The sequence below is a fragment of the Carcharodon carcharias genome, chromosome 17, assembly GCF_017639515.1.
Source record: "Carcharodon carcharias isolate sCarCar2 chromosome 17, sCarCar2.pri, whole genome shotgun sequence".
Classification (NCBI taxonomy): Eukaryota; Metazoa; Chordata; class Chondrichthyes; order Lamniformes; family Lamnidae; genus Carcharodon; species Carcharodon carcharias.
Window position 1 is genome coordinate 27,339,909 of NC_054483.1, and position 17,924 is coordinate 27,357,832.

Consider the following 17,924-nt stretch of genomic DNA (forward strand, 5'->3'; position numbering starts at 1 on the left):
GACATCCAGGGTTCCCTGGACTTGTTGATCTTACCCTTCACCTTTATGGGAACATGTTGGCCCTGAACTCTCACTATTTCCTTTTTGAATGACTCCCACTGGCCTGATGTAGACTTTCCTACAAGTAGCTGCTCCCAGTCCATTTTGACCAGGTCCTGTCTTATCACATTGAAGATCGGCCTTCCCCCAAATCAGGACCTTTATTTCAGGTCCACCTTTGCCCTTTCCCATAACTACCTTAAGTTTTACAGAGTTATGGTCACTATCCCCGAATTGCTCCTCCACTGATACTTCTACCACTTGCCCGGCTTCATTCCCTAAGATTAGGTCCAGTATCGCCCCTTCTCCAGTGGGACCTTCTACGTGCTGGCTCAAAAAGTTCTCCTGGATGCACTTTAAGAATTCCATCCCCTCTAAGCCTTTCACACTAAGGCTATCCCAGTTAATACTAGGGAAGTTGAAATCCCCTACCATTAGTACCCTATTATTTTTATACTTCTCTGAGATTTGCCTACATATCTGTTCGTCTGTCTCCCACTGACAGTTTGGAGGCCTATAGTACACTCCCAAAAGTGATTGCCCCCTTTTTGTTTTTAAGTTCTACCCATATGGCCTCATTTGAGGAACTTCTAAGATGCCATCCCTCTTACTCCAGTAATTGGCTCCTTGATCAATAGTGCAATGCTACCTCCTCTTTTACACCCAAACCCCCCATGTCATGCCCGATCCTATACCCTGGAATACTGAGCTGCTAGTCCTGCCCTTCCCTCAACCGTTTCTCTGTGATAGCAACAATGTCATTCCCATGTGGTAATCACCACCCTCAATTCATCTGTCTTACTTGTAAGACTCCTTGTGTTAAAGTAGATGTAATCCAGCCTGGCATTATTCCCCTGTGTCTTAACAGGTCTACATTTGCCCTGCCTTCCAGACTGACTCAGTTTCTCTTTTTTATTTGGCTGTGTATCACCCCCTACTCTACCTCCACTCTGTATCCCATCCCCCTGCCAAATTAGTTTCATGTGTTGTCTGATAAGTGTTCATCCAATTCCCTTTTGAACCAACTCCATAACCTAACTTCAGATCATGCGACAGGTACATACATATTAAAAAAAAACCTTTTATTTCATATGTCAGAAGTTTAAATAGTTTAACATATATTTTGAGTTCTTTTCTGCTCGTTAAATAATTAAACAATCCCACAGGTATTTTTCAACGCTTTTTAACTTACATTCTGTAACTCTTCAAGAGGAAGTAGTTTGCTTCACTGCATGAATATTAATATTTCTATAAATTAATCGACAAAAAGAAACAGCAAAAAAAAAGAAAGAAAAGTCCCACATAATACAAAATGTTTTCCTTTGTGCTCCTCAGTAGATGTTGCCCCTCTACCTGGAGGTGAGGTCCCCTCAGGTAAGGCAGGAATGTCGAGGTCAGGTGCCTGTTCCAGTGCTGTGGCAGTGCAGAGATAGATGCATGGATAGAGGTCAGAAGTGGCCAGCACTTGGCAGATCGCAGCGTTCTTCACACCCCTGTCCAAAATAGAAAGCCAAGAGTTGTTAAAACAGACACTGCCCCCGGGAACACGACATCAAGCAGGTACAAGGCCAGTACAACAAAAGAGAAAGACCCGCATTTCCATGACGCTTCTTAGGGGCCTCAGGATGTCCCAAAGCGCTTGACAGCCAACGACGTACTTTTTGAGGTGCAGCCACTGTCGTCAAGTAGGAAATGCAGCTGCTGATTTATGCACAGCAAGATCCCAAAAACAGAAAGGTGACCATCAGCTGATAATCTGATGATTGAGGGGTGAATATCAGCCCTAGGCATGTGATCTTGTAGGAGGGTGCAGACCGGGGTCTCGGTTTAACATCTCATCCTAAAAACGGCACCTCTGCTGGTGCAGCACTCTCTCAGTACTACACTCAGAGCATCAGCCAGGGCTTTGCTCGAGTCTCGGGGGTTCCAACTTTCTGACTCAGAGGGGAGAGAGTGCTGCCCATTGAGCCAGCGCTATGAATAAACTCAGGAACCCAGTAAGTATGCACTGTCATTGTGGAGGCGTTCCCCTTGCCTGTGTCTCCCTGATTGCCGGTGGATCCACTCTTTAGCAGGCTGGCTTCCGGTTTAGTAAATATCCTTCGGCATAGTTCACACTTCCTTTGCTTCCGACAACAACTACCAGAAAGAGAAAACAAAGAGTTTGGTCAGTAAAACCAGGCGGATGTGACTTATTCAATCATGGGATGTGGGTGCTGCTGACAATGCTAGAGATTATTTCCCATCCCTAATTACCCCCGAGAAGGTGGTGGTGAGCCGCTTTCTTGAACTACTGAGTGACTCGTTCGGCCATTTTAGAGGGCAGTTAAGAGTCAACCACATTATTGTGGGTCTGGAGTCACATGCAGGCCAGACCAGGTGAGGATTGTAGATTTCCTTCTCTAAAGGACGTTAGTGAACCAGATGGGTTTTTACAACAAACAGGTGGTTTCATGGTCACCATTACTGAGACTATTTTTATAATCCAGATTTAGTTAATGAATTGAATTTAAGTTCCCTAGCTGACTGTCACCAAGCGGCTTGTATAATATTTGGGCATAGAAGGTTCAGGATTGATTTGATTGAGCTTTTTGGAGGATTATCTAAAGGAGTTGATAGTGTAGATAAAGAGGAATCTTTTCCCAATGGTGAAGTGAGTCTGGGGTAAAGGAGGCAACATCTGAAAGATAGAGCCAGACCATTCTGGAGCCAAGTTAGGAAACACTTCTTCACTTCTCTCCCACAAAAATAAGTGGCTTTTAACCCATGAATCACCAAGTCTGAGATCAATGGATATTTTCAAGGCAAGGATAAAGGATATGGAAAGCAAGGCAAGAGCTGGAGTTCAGATCCACAGCACTCATGCTTTTATTGAATGGCCAAATGGGTTTGAGGAGCTGAATGGCCTCCTCCTTGTTCCTGTGATATACTTTGGTGTGACTGGCTTCCCTTTAACTCCAAACTCACTTCCGCCTGGATGCTCCTCATCTTACTCAGCATCATTGGACTCACAATGATATCAGAGATGTCACTTCTGTGGGGGGTCAACAGGAGCATACTGGAGAATAGAATCGGGGGGGGGGATGAATTTCCCTTCTCACTGGGAGTTGCTATGCTGACCTGGAATGCTGTGCATGAAAGGACAGCGGGAGCAGATTCAACCGGCAACTTGAAAAGGGAATTGGATAAATACCTTAAGTGGGGCAATTGACATGGCTTTGGGGGAGGAGCAGTGAGGAATGAGGATAATTAGATAGCTCTTTCACAGAGCTGGTATGAACAGGCTCATGGTCTCCTTCTTGGCTGCATCCTTCAATGAAGCAGGTTTGTTCAGTAACAGGCACAATGCAACATTACATTTCAGATTGAATCCAAACTCCGGGCGACAGAGATTTTTTTATAGATTCAGATGTTGAGGATTGCTGCTCATGTGGAGGAGAAACATTCACATGGGACGCTTGGGGCCACATGTTTCAATGTTTTATTGTTGAAGGCATCCTCTTTAACTGGACTTAGAATGGTGCTCAGTCATTCTCTCCTTCTTGAATTGTTCGTGCTGACGTCCATGTCTTCAGCTATCTAGATCTCAAACTCTGGAATTCCCTCCCTAAAACCTCTTGGCCGCTCTCTCTCCTCCTTTGAGTCCCTCCTTAAAGCCAACCTCTTTCACCAAGCTGTCCTTAGGTTTCCTTCCAGTATATGGCCTGAGGTCAATTTTTGCCTGATTAAGGTCCTATGAAGCACCTTGGGCTGTTTTCACTATGTTATAGGTGCTATATAAATATAATTTACTGTTATTGAGTGGGTAATGTTATAGTCAAGGACTGACCTCTTCACCAGCTTATGTGCTGTATCATACACAGGGACAATTTGGGGTGATTCTGCGCGCTGGGGGCTTGCTTGTCATGAGCGCACCCGGAAGAGGTGCATCTTGGGGAGTTCTGGCCATCCGATTCACTGATTGAGTTTTGATACACTGAAAGCCAGAGCGCGTGGCCTCAAAAGCAGAGATTTGCTTGCTTCAAGCATCGCTCTGCTGGACCACTGACTTCCTCTCTTTCTACCCATTTCCTTGCTAGATTTGAGAGAGTAAGGAAACCAATAAAACCTCTGGAGGGGTTTAGTGAAACCATCTTGTTTTCAGATCAGCTCTTCAGTTCTGACAAGTCCCTGGAGGAATCTGACCACTGCCACAACCCCATTCTGCAGACAGAACTTACTGTAGTAAGACACAAGCTGCGATCAGGAGGACTGATACAATGACCGACACCACCACTAAGGTAGCAATGGCTTGCTGTTTCTGTTTGATGGCCACCACAGCGAGCAGATCAGCATGTTCACATCGGATGCCGATGTAGCCAGAGCGACAGCTGCAAAACAAACGTTTGATTTGTAAAAGACACTCGCCAGATGATACAATTACATAGCACAGCAGGAGGCCATTCAGCCCATCTGGCCTGTCTGGATCTTGAAAACAGCCATACAATTAATCCAGCCTGCCACTCCATCTTGCTGATTCCCCAGAGCCCAGCAAATCTTCCCTTTTCCAATTCCCTTTCAGAGTTACGACCAAATCTGCTTCTACCTTCTCGACAAGTGCAGAACAGATCCAAAAACAATCTCAACTCCCTCCGATTCCTTTGCAAATGATCTTAATTCCTATTTCTCCCTGTCTACCTATCAAAGCCCTTTGTGATTGTAAACACCTCTGTTAAATCTCCCCTTAACCTTCTCTGCTCTAAGGAGAACAATCCCAGCCTCTCCAAGTAACAACTCAGGGCCCTCATTCCTGGAACCACTCTGCCAGATCTCTTGTGTACTCCATCCAAGGTCTTCAAATCCTTCTAAAAAAATCTGGCTCTGAGAATTGTAGACAACCTTCCAGCTTTTCTAGTCTCTCTACATTTCATTTCTGTTTGGTTTAGATTTGCTTGCTGAGTCACTCACTGTAATGGGGGGGTTGGGGGGGAGGAATTGGTTGACCAACAGTTATGGCTTCTTCATTTCCCACTGCAGCGTCTCAACAGAACCACAGTGAAGTCACCTGAGCAGAAGGCTTACGCCTCCCAAAGTTGCTTCAGTGAGTAACCCAGCCAATGTGAGCCAGACACAAGGAAGCAATTTTCACACCTGTGGTCTGGATAGAGCCGATCGGGAGAAACTGGTCCCACTGACGGAAAGATCAAGAACCAGAGGACACACATTTGAAGGTCATTGGCAAAAAGAAGCAATGGTGACATGAGGGAAAACCTCTTTCAGGCAACAAGTGGTTCGGATCTGGAATGCTCTGCCTGGGAGTGTGGGGGAGACAGGTTCAATTGTGGTTTTCAAAAGGGAAGTGGAGGAGTGAATTTTGCAGAGCTACGGAGAAAAAGTGGGAGAAAGAGGGGTAAATGTTGGTGTACAGAGGGATCTAGCTGTCCTTGTGACACACAGCAAGCAATTAGGAAGGCGAATGGCATATTGGTCTTTCTTGCGAGGAGATTGGAGTACAGGAATAAAGAAGTCTTGCTACAGTTGCACAGGGATTTATTGAGACCACACCTGGAATACTGTGCAGTTTTTGTCTCCTTAGCTAGGGAAGGATATACTTTTGTTGGAAGAGGTACGATGAAGAATCACGAGATTGATTCTGAATGTGAGAGTCCTAACAGGAGAGACTGAGTAAACTGGGCCTATATTCTTTGGAGTTTTGAAGAATGAGAGCTGATCTTATTGAAGGATACAACATTCTTAGAGAGCTTGACAATGTAGACACTGAGAAGCTGTTTCCCCCCAGCCTGGAGAATGCAGAACATGGGGGCGCAGTCTCTGGATAAGGGGTTGGCCACTTAAAACTTAAATGAGGAGAGATTTATTCACTCCGAGGGTTGTGAATCTTTGGAATTCTCTATCCCAGAGGGTTGTGGATGCTGAGTCACCAGTATATTCAAGACTGAAATAGATAGATAATTACACGCTAAAGAAATTGAGGATCAGAGGGTTTAGGTGGGAAAAGTAGAATTGATGCAGAAGATCAGCCAGGATCTGATGGAATGGCAGAGCTGAGCAGGTTCGAGGGACTGATTGGCCTACTCCAGCTCCTATTTTTTATGTTCCAGCTGCTCCTCAAAGATGCTTCATTTATTCAAGGATTTTCTGAACAAAGCCACTTACATGCATGCTGCAGAAGACTCTTGCACCAAAAACCGACACTTTCCATTCAAACAGAAGTTTTGGTGACTGACAGGACAATCCTCAAAATGTGCTCGCACAGCAGCTGCTACTGGTGGACCTAGAGAGAGAGAGAGAGAGAGAGAGAAAGAACAAGGATCATTTTCATAGCCAAACCAATCTTCTCAGTCACTGCAGTAAGACTTCATTTGTGCTCTACTCTCCAGTTTCACGTGGGTTCTTCCTCAGCCTCTCTGTTTGATCAGGTTTGAGAGGTGGTGCCACTCTCACCTCTGAGGTAGAAGGTTCAAACCCACTCGAGAACTTAAACACAGAGTCCAGGTGAGCTCTTGGATGTAATGCTGAGGGAGAATTGGTTGCTGTAAGGTGTAATTCTGTGGATAAGACATGAAACAGGGTTCCTGTGGGTCTGTTCAAATGGCCACTAAATACCCTAAGGCATGATTCAAAGACCAGAAAGTCTTCAGATTGTTTAGTCATTTGCTGAACTCGTGGAATCTTGCTGTGCACAAATTGGCGAGCACGTTTGTCTAGATCACAATAGTGGCTGGTCGTCCAAAGAAATTATGAATGTATCTGGATATCTATTTTTGCTTTTAACAACCTCAGGACACCCCAGGACACTTCACAGCCAATGAGGTAATTTTGGAAGTATCATCATGGTTGTAATGTGGGAAACATAGCAGTCAATTTGCACACAGGAGGATCCCACAAACAGCTGTGTGATAATGACCAGATAACCTATTTTAGGTGTAGGTTAAGGGATGAATATTGAGCTGGGACATGAGGGAGAGCTCCCCTGTTCTTTGAGTTTGTGTTATCAGGTTGTTTGCTGCCGTTTGCTTTCCTCCAGAGAAGGTAATTCCAATCCATCATTCTGGGATACTTTGAGATGACGGTTGTCTTAAGGCTGATGCTGCCTGGGCCAAGATGGTGGATCTCTCTTGTTCCTTTCCAATTTAAATCTTTCTTGTACTCTGCGTCACATGTATCTTGCTCCTGATGTACAGGAGCCTTTGGGTGCAGTGAAGTGTTAACAGTTTAAAAAGACATCACATGTCAATGTGTTGAAAATGTACTAGGATACCTGACACCTTCTGAACTGTGTAAAGATGCTATTGTGCAGCCAGTCTACATCGCTGTTGTTTCTATTCAAGAATACAAGAGCTTTCTTTTCCCTCAGAATGGAGATATCCTATCTCAGCAGCTGTTGTCAGCTCGGTGTCTGTACCGATGATACATCTCTGTAGTACCCGAGCTTTGATGCTGATCTCTTTGATGTGCCGATGGCTGGCTTAAGTACAATCAGAACTGCTGATTCCCCAAAGCCACAGACCTTTTGAGTTACACAGGGTTTCCACTGTCTGCATTGAAGTCTTATTGAAGGAGCTTGTTCACTGGGGGGAAGAACCATTCATCCTTCGCCCAGCTTCAGCTAGAGCTCAGCCACCACACCTGGTACTCAGTGCAGTGAGCAACTGTCCTCCAACAGGCAGGTGTGTGGGTGTCTCAGATTTCCACTGAACCCCTTGCTACCAGAATACGAAGAAAGAGGTGCATTTCTCAAGCACCTTGCCGCAGTTCAAGATGTCCCAGAAGTGTTTTACAGTCAGTGAAATACTTATTGAAGTGTTAGGACTGCTGTAATGTAGGAAATGCGGCAACCAATTTGTGCACAGCAAGATCCCACAATGTGACGGTGACCTGATCTTCAGTTTAGTGATGGCGGTTGAGAGATACCAGTCCCAGGGCACGAGGGAGAACTCTGTTACTCTTTTCCTAATGGTGGCCAAAGAATCTAAGTGGGGTCTCAGTTCGACGTCTCATTCAAAAGACACCACCTCTGACAGGGTAGCACTTGTAAAGGATAATCATCTTCAGCACAGAGGAGTTAGATTTTACTAGAATGCACAAATGAGGTGAGACGAGGCTGGGGTTAGACTCCAGGAGTCAAAGATCTGATATTAACTGCCACCCAACCATAAACTGATGCAGTTTTTTTTTATTATTCGTTCACGGGATGTGGGCATTGCTGGCTAGGCCAGCATCTATTGCCCATCCACAACTGCCCTTGTTTAGGGGGCATCAAACCAGATTGCTTGAACCCTGGTTTTGGTTATTCCCCCACCCCCTCCGCCCTACCACCCATCCCCATTGTTAAGTTTTGACGCAGATTTGGTTGCTGAAGTGCCCCCGCTTCTTATTCCCCCACCCCAATTATTTTCCAGGGACATAGCAACATTAAGAAAAGGATGAGGCCACTCAGCCCATCAAGACGGCTACCAGTCAGACCATGATTAACGTGCATCTTAACCGCATTCTAAATACCCTTGTTCAATATTCATCAATCTCAGTCTTGAAGGCTCAGTTTGACTTGCAGAATCCACATCGAAGTTGGAAAATGATTCTGCATTTCCATCCACTTTCTGTGGCTTCTCCATCGCTGCTCGGTCGAATGCTTCTCTTGTTTGAAACACCTTGATTGGAGGACTCCCCCCGCCCCCCCGAGGTTCCTGGTTGGAGATTCTCATGGGGGTTTAGGGTTTCAGCCCCTCTGTTTTTGCTTTTAGCCAATGCCGTTATTCATAACCAGGGCTTTGGGGAAATGCAATTTAAAAAAAATTGAGAAATGTCTAGCCATCTGGTTGAAGAGAGCAAACAAAAGATAATGTGGGCTGGACTCTTTCCAAATCGCAGATTGCATCAATCAGATAAACTGCTTTCTCTTCCAATGTGCCTCAGGAAAGCCTTGGATAATGGAAAAAGGAAGACAATAAGAAGGAATATGCAGGAACAATACTACTGTTAGGGTGCTGAAGGGTATCATGTCCAGTGACTGAAAGGATCATGTTTTCACAAATTTCATACTGACCTTTCTAATCAACAGGTTACTTTTTCATATTGCGGAACAACTCAGGCTACGAACCTAAAGCTTTTCCCTAGTGTCAACAAATTCCAATCACTCACTTGGTGCCTGTGTTTTTTTTGGGAGTTTCCTGGACAATTGAATTTGTTGAAGATTTGGTGTCTGTTATACGGAATCCAACTGGAGAAATTACATAGCTCTACGAGCAATGGATAACAGCCGAGTTTCAGCCAAAGGATGACATTGAGTTTACAAACGCAGAAACAGACCATTCAGCCCATCTGCTACATGCTAGTGTTTATGCTCCACATGAGCGTCCTCCCACCCCAACTTCATCTCACCCCATTCACACATCCTTCTATTCCTTTCTCCATCATATGTTTATCCAGCTTCCTCTGAAATGTATGTAGATTATTCACCTCAACCACTCACTGTGGGAGCGAGTTCCACATTCTCACCACTCTCCGGGTAAAGGAGTTTCTCCTCACTTCTCAATTCAGTGACTACTCTATATTTAAGAGCCCTTGCTTTGGAATCCTCTACACATGGGAACATCTATAATCTCCATGGTTTTTAAGAACTCCATTAATCTCCTCTCAGCCTTCCCTTCTCTAGTTACCAGGGTCCCAGGCTGTTGAATCTCTCCTGGTGGTTGGACTCTCTGTGGCAACATCCTTGTAAAGCTCTCTTACACCTTCCTGAGTGCCTCTGCAGCCTTTTCTAATGTGGAGAGCAGTCTGTAGCCGTTCACACTCAGGGAGGGTGTGTCGCCAGCTCGTCGGTACAGACAGGAGAAGGATGTCATTCTCCTCTCTTGGAGCAGGAAGTTGTGGGAGGATTGCAGGCGGATTTAGAATCTGAACATTCCATTCATGGCTCTAACCATCTTTAGGCCAGTCGGTTGGGGGTTGTTCTTACAGTACATGAATCTGAGATACATGAATGCCAATGGATGCCACCCCAGAATTCTGAACCGCTCTGCATTCTGGTCTCCACTGGCCAAGGCTGTCCGGAGCAGGAATCGAGCCCTGAACTTTCAGACTCATAGGATGGAACGCTATTACTAAATGCTCACAGAGAGAGAGATACAAAGATTCTGCCCATGAGGATTCGGTCTTATTGGCAAGATAAAAACTGATCGATATTAGGATTTATATCTATTTGCAGAAACATGCCAGAAGTGACTGGTACTGTCTGAACTACAAGAATGGGAGTAACCTCAAGCCATTACACTGAACCCAAATTGCACAGTTCAGATGGATTGAGTAACAACTTGAGATCTCCTGGTCAAAGGGAAAGGTGCAAAAATAGAACAATAACACCTCCTGTCTTCTGTACATATGTGTCCACCTCTCCATCTCTCTGTCCACATACTATCCCTATTCTGCATAGCTGAGTGTGCTGTGCACAGTTCTCATCCCCACATTTTAGAAAATATGCAGAAACATTGGGAAAAAGATTTCCAAGGGTAGTTCCAGAACTGAGGAGACAGCAATCAGCAGGAAAAAAGCTCCACCAACCCCATTTAAAAAAAGGCACCAAAGATCATACAACAACCACATCTTTTCTGGGATCACAGAATGCTTAAAGCACAGGAGGAGGCCATTCAGCCCATTGTGTCTGTGCTGGCCCTTTGTAAGAGCAACACACCTCATCTCACTCCTCTGCCTTTCTCTGCAATCCTGCAAATATTTTCATTTCAGTTAATGGTCCGATTCTCTTTTGAAAACCTCGATTGAACCTGCCTCCACCACCTATTTCAGATCAAAGCCACTTGCTGCAAGTTTCTCATGTCACCATTGCTTCTTTTGCCATTCACCTTAAATCTGTGGCCTCCGGTTTGCGATCCTTCCACCAATAGGAACAGTTTCTCCCTATCAACTCTGTCCAGACCCCTCATGATTTCAACCTTCTTTTCTCTAAGGAAAACAGTCCCAACTTCTCCAATCGATCTACATAACTGATCCTTGTCCCAGAAACCATTTTGTGTGGCGCCCAGAACTGGACGCAATACTCCAGCTGAGGCCAAACCAGTGTTTTATACAAGTTTAACATAACCTCCTTGCTCTTGTACTCTATACCCCTATTAATAAAGCCCAGGATACTGTGTGGTTAATAAGATAGAACAATACACCTCCTGTCTTCTGTATGTATATGTCCACCTCTCCATCTCTCTGTCCACACGACATCCCTACTCTGCACAGCTCTGTGTGCTGTGGAGGCGTTATTGTTCTATCTTATTAACCATTCTATCAGCCTGTCCAGCCACCTTCGATGACTTATGCACATATACACACAGGTCCCTCTGCTCCTGCACCCCCTTTAGAATTGTACTTTTTGTTTTATATTGTCTCTCCGTATTTTTCCTGCCAAAATGAATCACTTCACATTTCTCTGCATTAAATTCCATCTGTAACCTATCTGCCTGTTCTATCAACCTGTCAATGTCCTCCTGAAGTTCTACACTATCCTCCTCACAGCTCACAATGCCTCCAAGTTTTGTATCGCCTGCAAATTTTGAAATTGTCTCCTGTCCACTAAGGTCTAGGTCATTAATATAGATCAAGAGCAGCAGAGGTCCCAACACCAGCCCTGGGGAAATCCCTCAATAAACCTTCCTCCAGTCTGAAAAACACCTATTCACCACTACTCTGTTTCCTGTCACTCAGCCAATTTCAGATCTATGTTACTGCTGTCCCTTGTATTTCATGTGCTCCAACTCTTCAGACTTCTTGCTATGTCCTGATGATTGTAGAGGAAAAGCACCGGCATGATTCCTTTTTCAGCAAAACTTCTTTCCTGACAAAGTTAGCGTCATTAACCCCCAGCTTCTTTTCTCTGCTGGAAAGTGTTCTGGGAAACCCCTCTTTCTCTGGGAAGCTATTTTCTTGACTTTGCTAGGGCTGGTTCCCTGGGACTCTGTGGCAGGTAGCAGTGTGCATCAATCAGAAATCCAGGATTGTGCCCTTCTCTCATCCCTGATTGCTCACCAATCCTTTTAAGGGTGGAGGGACGAGGCGTTCGAATACCTGACAGCCGTGAGGAGCAAATGGCTGCCCTGGGTCAACCACCTCACAGCTGGATTGAGAAGCGAGGTTAAGTGGAGAGCAGGAAAGCGGGACAGACGAACAGGCTGTTCAATTCACCAACACTGCTTCATTCAACCGTGGGACAAGCGACGGGCCTCTCCTCTCACCTTTCTTCATTTCAGGAGGGATGTGAATACCTGAAAAACTCCACAACAAAACTCTTGATTCCCAAAGGTGATGGTTCAGAATTCTAGAATTACCGACCACAATTACTCAGCCAGACATTGCTACAAAAAGGCTGAACACTGCAGCTGCTCTGCTCGCCAGCTGTCACAGTATTCCCTTACTGATGTTCGTCCATCAAATGGTTTCCACCCATTGCTGTTGATGAGCATAAGTTGAGCAGTCGGTTCCAAAAGGGCGAGAAACTGTGGATGTAGATCTCGCTCAAACGGTAGCCAGCTAAAAGGACTCAACAATACTCCCTCAATATAAGATAGTCAATAATAAATGGGGAATTCAGGAGAAACTTCTTCACCTTGAGAGTGGTGAGAATGTGGAACTCGCTGTCACATGGAGTGGAGGTGAATAGTATAGATGCATTTGAAGGGAAGCTAGATAAACACATGAGGGAGAAGGGAGCAGAAGGATATGCTGTTAGGGTGAGATGAAGAGGGGGCATGTTTGGAACATAAACACCAGCATGGAGCTGATGGGCTGAATGGCCAGTTGTATAAATCTATGTAATTCTTGGTCAAGAGAATCGCAGCAGTGTTGGGCTCTTAAGCTGAAGGACAGGAGGGGGTTGCACTGAGAAGCTGCTCATAGTTACATGAACTTTTGGGATCTCAGTGAAATTCTGCTTTGAAAGAGATTCCCTTTCGCTCATGCAGTGAGTAGAGTAGACAGGAGACTGCTCAGCTCATGGGCAGTACTCTTCCTCCAACCTTGCTCTCCCCAACCTCTCACTCCGCAACTTGGGGCTCAATTTTCACAGGTGGTGGGGAACAGGAGTTGGGATGGTTTCTGGATCCTGACCCTCCCCTCCCAACACCAATCCTTCCATCCCGGGAAAAACAGTCAACATCTGGGATTTTCATGGGGGGACCCCTTTTTAAAAAAAATTCATTCACGGGATGTGGGCTTCGCTGGCTGGGCCAGCATTTATTGCCCATCTCTGGTTGCCTTTGAGAAGGTGGTGATGAGCTGCCTTCTTGAACCGCTGCAGTCCATGTGCTGTAGCCACACAGACAGTGCTGTTAGGAAGGGAGTTCCAGGATTTTGACGCAGCGACAGTGAAGGAACGGTGATATATTTCCAAGTCAGGATGGTGAGTGACTTGGAGGGGATCTTCCAGGTGGTGGTGTTCCCATTTATCTGCTGCCCTAGTCCTTCCAGATGGTAGTGGTCGTAGGTTTGGAAGGTATTGTCTAAGGAGCCTTGGTGAGTTTCTGCAGTGCATCTTGTAGATGGTACACAGTGCTGCTACTATGCATCGGTGGTGGAGGTAGTGAATGTTTATGAATGTGGTGCCGATCAAGCGGGCTGCTTTGTCCTGGACAGTGTCCAGCTTCTTCAGCTTTGTAGGAACTGCGCTCATCCAGGCAAGTGGGGAGTATTCCATCACACACGTGACTCGTGCCTTGTACATGGTGGAAAGGCTTTGAAGAATCAGGAGGTGAGTTACTCGTTCAGGATTCCTAGTCTCTGACCTGCTCTTGTAGCCACAATATTTATATGGCTAGTCCAGTTCAGTTTCTGGTCAATGGTAACCCTCAGGATGTTGATAGTGGGGGATTCAGTGATGGTAATACCATTGAACATCAAGAAGTGATGGTTGGATTCTCTCTTGTTGGAGATGGTCATTGCCTGATACTTGTGTGGCACGAATGTCACTTGCCGCTTGTCAGCCCAAGCCTGGATATTGTCCAAGTCTTGCTGCATTTGGACATGGGCTGCTTCAGTATCTGAGGAGTCACGAATGGTGCTGAAAACTGTTCAATCATCAGCGAACATCCCCACTTCTGACCTTATGATAGAAGGAAGGTCATAGATGAAGCTGCTGAAGATGGTTGGGCCGAGGACATTACTCTGAGGAACTCCTACAGTGATGTCCTGGAGCTGTGATGACTGACCTCCAACAGCTACAGCCATCTTCTTTTGTGCTAGGTATGACTCCAACCTGCGGAGAGTTTTCCCAGATTCCCATTGACTCCAGTTTTGCTAGGGCTCCTTGACGCCACACTCGGTCAAAAGCTGCCTTAATGTCAAGGGCAGTCATTCTCCCCTCACTTTGGGAGTTCGGATCTTTTGTCCATGTTTGAACCAAAGCTGTCATGAGGTCAGAAGCTGAGTGGCCCTAGCGGAACCCAAGTTGGGCATCAGTGAGCAGGTTATTGCTAAGCAAGAGCCGCTTGATAACAAAGTTGATGACCCCTTCCATTATTTTACTGATGATTGACAGTAGACTGATGGGGTGGTAATTGGCCAGGTTGGATTTGTCCTGCTTTTTGTATACAGGACATACCTGGGCAATTTTCCACATAGCCAGGGAGATGCCAGTGTTGTAGCTGTACTGGAACAGCTTAGCTAGGGGCGCAGCAAGTTCTGGAGCACAAGTCTTCAGTGCTATTGCTGGAATATTGTCAGGGCCCATAGACTTTGCAGTATCCAGTGTCTTCAGCCGTTTCTTGATATCACATGGAGTGAATTGAATTGAGTTGGTTAAAGACTGGCATCTGTGATGCTGGGGACCTCCGGAGGAGGCCGAGATGGATCATTCACTCGGCACTTCTGGCTGAAGATTGTAGCAAATGCTTCAGACTTGTCTTTTGCACTGATGTGCTGGGCTCCTCCATCATTGAGGATGGGGATATATGTGGAGCCTTCTCCTCCAGTGAATTGATTAAGTGTCCACCACCATTCACGACTGGATGTGGCAGGACTGCAGAGCTTAGATCTGATCCATTGGTTGTGGGATTGTTTAGCTCTGTCTATCACTTGCTGCTTATACTGTTTGGCACGCAAGTAGTCCTGTGTTATAGCTTCACCAGGTGACACCTCATTTTTAGGTATGCCTGGTGCTGCTCCTGGCATACCCTCCTGCACCCTTCATTGAGCCAGTGTTGATCCCCTGTCTTGATGGTAATGGTAGATTGGGGGATATGCTGGGCCATGAGGTTACAGATTATGTTTGAGTACAATTCTGCTGCTGCTGATGGCCCACAGCGCCTCATGGATGCCCAGTCTTGAGTTGCTCGATCTGTTTGAAGTCTATCCCATTTAGCACAGTGGTAGTGCCACACAACACGATGGAGTGTACTGTCAATCTGAAGGCGGGACTTCATCTCCACAATGACTATACGGTGGTCACTCCTACCGATACTGTCATGGACAGATGCATCTGCGGCAGGCAGGTTGGTGAGGATGAGGTCAAGTATGTTTTTCCCTCACCACCTGCTGCAGACCCAGTCTAGCAGCTATGTCATTTAGGACTCGGCAAGTTTGGTCAGTAGTAGTGCTATCGAGCCACTCTTGGTGATGGGCATTGAAGTCCCCAGCGTACATTCTGTGTCCTTGCCACCCTCAGTACTTGCTCTAAGTGATGTTCAACATGGAAGAGCACTGATTCATCAGCTGAGGGAGGCCGGTACGTGGTAATCAGCTGGAGGTTTGACCTTGCCCATGTTTGACCTGACCTTCACCTGATGCCATGAGACTTCATGGGGTCCTGAGTTGATGTTGAGGACTCCCAAGGCAACTCCCTCCCGACTGTTTACCACTGTGCCGCCATTTCTGCTGGGTCTGTCCTGCCAGTGGGACGGGACATACCCAGGGATAGTGATGGTGGAGTCTGGGACATAGCTCTCCCAATTTTGGCACTAGCCCCCAGATGTTAGTAAGGAGGGCTTTGCAGGATCGACAGGGCTGAAATTGCCGTTGTCATTTCCAGTGCCTAGGTCGATGCCAGGTGGTCTGTCTGGTTTCATTCCTTTTTTGTTACAACTGAATGGCTTGCTAGGCCATTTCAGGGGACAGTTAAGAGTCAACCACATTGCTGTGGGTCTGGAGTCACATGTAGGGCAGCCCAGGTAAGAACAGCAGATTTCCCTCCCTGAAGGACATTAGTGAACCAGATGGGTTTTTATGACAAGCGACATTGGTTTCATGGTCACCATTAGACTTTTAATTCCAGATTTTTATTAAATTCAAATTCCACCATCTGCCGGAGCAGGATTTGAACCCAGGTCCCCAGGGCATTACCCTGGGTCTCTGGAATACTAGTCCAGCGACAATACCACTACATCATCGCCTCCCCTCTTAATTAGCACGGTGACAGGCTTCCTGTTCAACTAATGGCTGTGGACTCTTGTAGCTAGATAGCCAATCAGAGGTCAGCCAGCTTCAGAGGAACAGCAGTCTGCCTGAGAGGGTCAGTCACCGAGAGGGCGCTTCCACACGAAGGCGCTCTCTCATCGACATTTTGAAAAATATAATTAAAAATAGAGAAAGCAGCCAGGCCACCATGGTGGGGGGGATATTGGGGAATCCCTCTCCATGACAACCTTTACTGTAGCCCTCATTAGGCCTGCCTGGGGCAATGTCCCCCACCCTCAATCCCCTGCCCTGCCCCCGGGTGTACACATCCAGGCAGTTAAAATGTTCCCCCCCACCCACATCATATGAGAAAACTGGAAAATCCCTCCTTCCCCCCACCTGATGAACAAGGCTCTTATCCATATATAAAAACAAAAAAACTGCGGATGCTGGAAATCTGTCGAAGGGTCATGAGGACTCGAAACGTCAACTCTTTTCTTCTCCGCCGATGCTGCCGGACCTGCTGAGTTTTTCCAGGTAATTCTGTTTTTGTTAAGGCTCTTATCCAGCCTAACCGGCCCCGAACCTGATACTGGAAGTGGGGCTGGGAACTCAGCACACCCGTCGCGCTCCATCCACCTCCGTTCCCAACCTCATCGGGTCTGGGCGTTCTGCTCGGGCTGTGTGGCAGAAGCCATTCCTTGGAACCGCTGCAGGTCCACCAAATACAGAAATGGGGAATGTCCGGGGGGGGGGGACTCAGTTTTAGAGTGGGTAGGGTTGGCTAGGAACCGGCAAGGTCGCTCAGGGCTGATGTGTTTGGCGGGGGCCCGTTCAGGACATGGTGACAGAAAAGGTCCCTGTCGACCCACTGCTGTTTGCTTCCGGCACGAAGATTCTGACCAACATTCATGCCAGTTGGGCAAGTGAACAGCTGAGGGAACACAGCATCCCAGGCAAACTATTTGGCAGTCTGTGTCATTGTCACATCTGGAGCTTCAATTCATTGCGTTTCTTCACTTTTCATCTTACAGGAACTGCAGGAGCATTTGGCCAGAAAAACAAGATTTTTTTTTTTAAAAAGCTGCCCAATGCAAACTCTCCATTATTATTGGACGATCAATGAGAATGAAGCCAGCTTGCTTGGCTGGTGTGTGGCCAGCAGAACCAAGTGGAGCCTCGCTTCTTTCATACTTCATTAAGATGCATGGCATCTGTGTGAATGACTTTCTGTTAGTGTGTCCTGCTGAATAGTCAAACAGTACAGATGGAGGATGCTCAGAATCGTGAAGTGCCTCTTAATTCCTGGGATAATTGGAAAGAGTTGAGGATAGGAGGATGTAGAAACATGCCTTTTAATCCTCAATGGCTGCGCAAATCCCCAATCTGTCAGATGCAGAAAGATTCCGTGAGTTAAGGATTGGCAGGTTAAATCATTTGGATCATGTTAGGGCTGCATTTGAAGCAGGGCCTTCAAGTTGCCTTCGAGCCGACTGAGG

General features: G+C 46.3%; 1 protein-coding gene across 1 annotated transcript in view; it reads right to left on the reverse strand.

The window, feature by feature from the left end:
* Positions 1-1,106: 1,106 nt before the first annotated feature.
* The window catches only part of LOC121289939 (protransforming growth factor alpha-like), a 36,337-nt gene continuing 19,519 nt past the window's right edge, over positions 1,107-17,924 (reverse strand). The window contains exons 3-6 of the mRNA XM_041209947.1: positions 6,196-6,313; positions 4,260-4,409; positions 2,075-2,178; positions 1,107-1,532 (exon numbers count right to left, since the gene is read on the reverse strand). Of these exons, the coding sequence (XP_041065881.1) occupies positions 1,525-1,532; positions 2,075-2,178; positions 4,260-4,409; positions 6,196-6,313 (380 nt within the window). The 3' untranslated portion in view covers positions 1,107-1,524. The remainder of the gene's footprint in view (positions 1,533-2,074; positions 2,179-4,259; positions 4,410-6,195; positions 6,314-17,924) is intronic.